This window comes from Lagenorhynchus albirostris, chromosome 3 (genome assembly GCF_949774975.1).
Source record: "Lagenorhynchus albirostris chromosome 3, mLagAlb1.1, whole genome shotgun sequence".
NCBI classification, from domain to species: Eukaryota; Metazoa; Chordata; class Mammalia; order Artiodactyla; family Delphinidae; genus Lagenorhynchus; species Lagenorhynchus albirostris.
Window position 1 is genome coordinate 57399182 of NC_083097.1, and position 5642 is coordinate 57404823.

The following is a 5642-nucleotide window of genomic DNA, read 5'->3' on the forward strand; positions in this document are numbered from 1 at the left end:
AGAAAGAAATCAACCAAGAAATGATCTAAGGTCATGACACCATGTGTGGTACAAGGAGCAATTCAATCCATAAGGGCTTCATTACCCCCGCAATAGATAACATTTGGCTAAATCTAGCTGCAGATTAAATCTCCACAGCACAACACAGCCCTGAATGGAGAGGCTCCTTTTTGTGTGGTCCTTCTTCGGGAGCTGCCTGAACCATTAGCCCCAATATATCCCTCTCCCTATTAACTGCAATTCCCTCCCAACTGCGCTTCGGTCATTTGTCTCCAGGCTCTACGGGGGCGTTTGATGAGCAAAGAAACAAGGAGAAGGGGAGAAAAGCGTCGGGTTAATGAGTTGTAGCAAATCCACACTTTGTAGTCGGGAGGAGGAGAGCTGGTGGCCAATGTTTGTCCAACTGGTTTATTTTTCGAGACCCAGCCTATTGAGGAAGGCTTGTTGAAGCAGGCTTCGTCCCTACAAACACACAAACATCCTTCTGTTTGCCTTCAAAGAAAAGGGGACCGGAGCTGGATTTGCATGCGAATGAGGAGCCCCGGGAGGAGACGTCCTTGCCCATCAAAGGCCGCGGTAGCTGGCGTCCGGGCGGTCTTTGTTCCAGCACCTGCTCGCCCCGCGGCCTGACGGGGCGCGCCCCGCTCTCCTGGCTCACCGGGTCCACGGCCCACGGCTCACTCCTCGCCTGCCCCGCGGCCCTCGCTTAGCGGCCCACGGCCCACCCCTCACTTGCCCCACGGCCTTCGCTTTCTCATATATCGTCCGCTCGTCGGCCAGGCCCACGGAGCCAGCAAAGAAGATGGTGGAACCCCAAACCCTGAGGGTGGAGGAGCTGAACTATTAGGACGCAAAACTCGAGACTGAGGCAGGCAGGTCTGCTTTACCTTTTCTCAGGAATCAGGGCTCACGATGCTCTTGCGGGGGAAGCTCCGGGTCCAGGACCGAGGCCAGCGCTGGATCGCCCAGGCCTTCTTGCCATTCTCTTAAAAGCACTGACAACCTGGGGGTGAAGCCCGTCCCCGCACTTTTTTAAAGATGCAGGAATCTGGACAGAGAGAGGGATTAGCCGGGATTCCCAGGTTTCAGGACATCCAAGCATCATGCAAATAATAATAATAATACACACGGTTTTGTTCTTTCGCTCTCTCTTCCTAATTACTTTCAGATATACATTTCAGATTTATGCGTTACAGAAGGCTGCAAGGCCCGTCAGCAGTGCTTGTGCGGTTTGGGCTTGGCCTGCTAACGTCTGTTCACCCAGGGCGCCAGTGGCATCTGAACGTTCTGGGTTCCAATGTCTCCTTTCCCTTAGGTGGGCTAGGGTAAGAGTAACTTTGCATATAAGATTTTGTTCTAACGAATTTCAACTTATATCTATATATTTAGTGGTAAATTTGGGGGTGATTGTGTTTACTTTAACCTCTTATTTAACCTCTCCCTAATATCTCATAGGAAAAAAAAAACACAGAACTTAATTTTGAGGCCATGAGAGTCAGTTTTTTTCCTCCCTAAAAAGGGAGGGAAGGACAGGGCATCAAGAATGAACGTCACTGCAAAATACTGGACTATAATGAGTCTTTGTTAATTTGCTAGGTTAAATCTCCAGCTCTTCAGATATATACCTGTCCAGATATTTTTTAAAAATTAACAGATTTAACCTCTGCAACTCACTGATATTAAGCATTTAAATTACACATTACATATGCATTGGTTTTATCTGAAGCCCACAACATCAGTAGTCATCAAAACTAGAGTTTCACATTTTTTTCAAAGAACTATAAATTGCCTGCAACAAGTAGTCAGTGAAAGCAAAATCTGAAAAAAGATATCCTAAATCACCCAAATTGTATAAATATAGGTAGTTCACTGAACACCTGATGCAATTTCATTTTTATTCTTTAAAGAGTATGCTATCCAAAAATTAAAGGTTTCCCTTACATACTCTAAGTTTTTCATTTAAACTAGAATTTCAAAGTTAAGTTTGCCTTTTAGGATAAAAACTTCTTTATGCAACTACTGGAATCCTATGTGTCAAAGAAAATAGTTTTAAATACTAGAGCTTTCAAATACAATTCATTTTATCTATGTAAATAGTTTCTTATTCATGACTTTAAAGCTATTTAACTAATGATCAGTTCTATTAAATTTTTTCTAATAAATTTTTCATCCAAAAATTCCCTATTTGCTTGTGTTGCTTCCATTATAATATAACCTTATGTTGCAGAGTTTTTACATATATGTACAATATTGTGCTCAAAAAAGAGTGGCAGTTAAATGGAGTGAGAAACTCAAAAATAAATTTTAAAGTTCTGTAAAATTATCAGTATCTTAAAGATCTGTGGCTTTTATTTTGAGTAGGCTCAATGCTCTTCAAAATGGAATCAAATAAGATTTGAAATGTATACCAAAGTAACTTTTATTTGTAGTCGTTTAAAAACAATTTCTGATCTCCTGTAATGGTTTTGACTTAGAAAGTATAAATGAAAAATCATGGCATGATGCTTTTGTTAAGTTGTCTTTGAAAATATTATTTTTCTATTTCATAATGGGTTCCTACTTATCTCACAAGGAAACTTTTTTAGCAGAAAAGACAATAAACTAAGAAGGGGATGACTGAAGCCGATTCTTTTTGAGAATTTTCTTTGAAAATTAAGCATTTATTTCTAAAAAAGTGTAAAAATCTTACATTAGAATAGTACAATAATAATTGCCAGTCAAAATTTACAATACTCCTTGCAAAGAATACGCAGTAAGTACAAAATAAAAATTCCTCATGTCTATTATGATACAATACACAGGTTAAAATAAGAAATGATAATTCTGACTTTTTTCCTTATGTAAACATGTTAATCATTTTTTTCTTTTCATGAAAAAGTACACCAGACAAGTGTTCTCAAATAAAAACTATTGCTTCTCTGGCATTCTTCGGGACTTTTACTATTTTTTGTATTAATCTTCTTTTGAACATTATCGATCCTTTTTTTTTTTTTTCCTTTTAACGCCTGGACCTGAGACTCTCTAGACCTCAAAAAGGCTTAGGTTTTAAAAATTTTCCCAAAGTCAAGGAAGCCCCTTGTGCCTAGACAGGGCGGATCCCCACCAGCACCCTCTTCCTCCCCGCCCGGGGTTGGGGGGCTGCAGCATAGGGCGACTTTGCATAAATAAGAGGGACCTGCAGAGCAGAAAAGCGCGCCCTAGCAGTTGCCAGACAGTCTCATCTGAGAATCCAAAGCGGTGAAATGGGGGCGCGAGGTCGGGAAGGGCCGCGCCGGGAGGAGGGAACAAAACACAAAACCACCCAGATGAAAAAAGGAGCCGGGATTCCTACCTTCTCTCTCTCAAGCGCGCTAACATAGCGTTATTAACAATTTGAGATCCTAGCAGTAAAGTTCTCGACACTGGACAGGGCAGTCCCTTGGTGCAGAGTCCCCAGGGCGGCGGACGAGGAGACGGAGGAGGCGGCGGCGGCCGCGGCGGCCACGAGGGAACGGGTGAGCGCGGCGGCCGGTCCCACGGCCGCCTGAGCCGCGCAGCCGCCGCCGCCGCCGCCGCCGCCGCCGCCGCCGCCGCCGCCGCCGGACCCGGGCGCGGACGGTGTCCCGGGAGAGGGGGAGGGCGAGGCCTGCACGGCGACGGCGGCCTGCGCGGCGGCGGCGGCAGCGGCGGCGGGGCCCAGGCTGCCCCCGATGATGCTCTCGATGGAGAAAGGGGAGCGCGCCAGCGCCGAGGCGCCCGGGCCGCCCGCCTTGGCCGCCGAGGCCTGCAGGGGGCCGGGCAGGGTGGCGCCGAGCGGGTGAGGCCGGTAGCCGAAGGCGGTCCGGGCCAGCTCCGCGGCCGCGCCGTGAGGCGGCGGGGGCGGCGGGGGCGGCGGGGGTGAGTGCGGGTGGAAGGCGGCTGCGGCGGCGGCGGCCGCGGCGAAGAGTGCCGAGGGCGGCGCGTAGGGCGGCAGCTGCAGGCCGTAGCCGCAGCCGTAGGGGCCGTAGCCGTAAGCGTGCGGGGGCGGCGGGGGCGCCGGCGGGAAGAGCGCGGCGGCGGCGGCGGCGGCTGGGTCCCCAGCGCTCCCCGCGCCCCCCGCGCTGCGCAGCAGCAGCGACTCGGCTGCGGCGGCGGCGTTGGGGGGGAGCAGCGGCTGCCGCTTGAAGCGCTTCCTCCGGCGCAGGAAGCTGCCGTTGTCGAACATGTCGGCGGACTCGGGGTCGAGCGTCCAGTAGTTGCCTTTGCCGGGGTTGCCGGGCTCGCGGGGTATCTTGACGAAGCAGTCGTTAAGCGAGAGGTTGTGGCGGATGCTGTTCTGCCAGGCGGGGAACTTCTCCCGGTAGTAGGGGAAGCGGCCGCTGATGAACTCGCAGATCTCGCTCAGCGTCAGCCGTTTCTTGGGGCTCTGCAGGATGGCCATGGTGATGAGCGCGATGTACGAGTAGGGCGGCTTCACCAGGGGGTTCTTGACGCCGCCGCCCGCGCTCACGCCGCCGCCCCCGCCGCCGCCCGCGCCCGCGCTGCCGCCGCAGCCGGTCCCGGCCCCTGCCACCGGGGCTGGGCCCGGGGGCGCCGGCGAGCCCCCTGTCCGCGGGGCCAGCAGGATGTCATCGTCGTCGTCCTCCTCCTCCAGGTCCTCTAGCTCGTCTTCCCCGGCGTACGAGCGCCGCCGTCGCCGCCGCTGCGCGGGGACAGCCAGCCGGGACACGCCACCGCCGCCCTCGTCGTCGTCCTCCTCTTCCTCGTCGTCTTCGTCCTCGCCCTCCCCCACCACGTCGATGTCTGTCTCCTCGGCGAGGCCGGAGGCATCGGACATCTCCGTGCTCAGGGTCATAGCTGTGGCGCGGCGGCGGCGAGGTGGCCCATAGGGGCTCCGGGCTCCGGGCTCCCGCCGCGCCCCAGCCCAGGTCCCGGGCGGCTGGCCTGGCCTGGGGGCGCCACAATGGGGGGCGCCGCCGCTGCTCGGGCTGCGCAGCGGTGCCCGAGGCTTGCGCTGCGACTTTGTAACTCCTGCGCCGCCGCGGTAGCCCCAAAACCTCCGCGCTTGTTTGGCTCCGCGCGCACCCCGCCCGAGCGGGGGGCTTTATCTTCCTCCCTCCCAGCGGTCCTCGCCGGCTCAGTCGAGGAGGGGGTGCTGGGGCTCCCGGGCGAGCAAGTCAGAGCGTCGGGCGCCCGGGAGGATGCGGGAAGGTTGAGAGTCTAGGGACAGAGATCGGCGAGGAGAGGGCTGAGTCCAGGAGAGGGCGGACCTTTCCTCTGCTTATAGCAGAAGGAGGCCTGTCACATGGTGTGCACGTCAGAGCGCTACCGAGGCAAGGGAAAAGGAAGCCTAGGAAAGCAGCCCCGCTCGGGAGAGAAAGTTCACCCAGAGGAGGGAGCAGCAACTGAGAAGAGGGGGGAGGAGATAGGACCCCACCATTCGTTACCAAAGGGGCTGAGACCTGAAGTACGCGCAGGCCCGCGGTGGTCTGACCAAGGGACGATGCACGAGTTAAGAGTTCCCAGTCTCCTCTTCAATTAGCCCTCAACCCAAACCTCAGCAGCACTCCCGGGACGCGACGGTTTGACCACTCGATGGCCTATCGGAGCCGTCCAGCCAGGAGATAACCACCCCGTCGTCTGAGGTGGTCCCCAGGGAACGGCCCTGAGGTCTGCTGCGTTGT

General features: G+C 54.0%; 1 protein-coding gene across 1 annotated transcript; it reads right to left on the minus strand.

The window, feature by feature from the left end:
• Positions 1 to 2718: 2718 nt before the first annotated feature.
• On the minus strand, positions 2719 to 5004 carry FOXD1 (forkhead box D1). Its single transcript, XM_060146117.1, has one exon. The coding sequence runs from the start codon at positions 4811 to 4813 to the stop codon at positions 3365 to 3367; it is 1449 nt and encodes a 482-aa protein (XP_060002100.1). The 5' UTR covers positions 4814 to 5004; the 3' UTR covers positions 2719 to 3364.
• Positions 5005 to 5642: the final 638 nt, after the last annotated feature.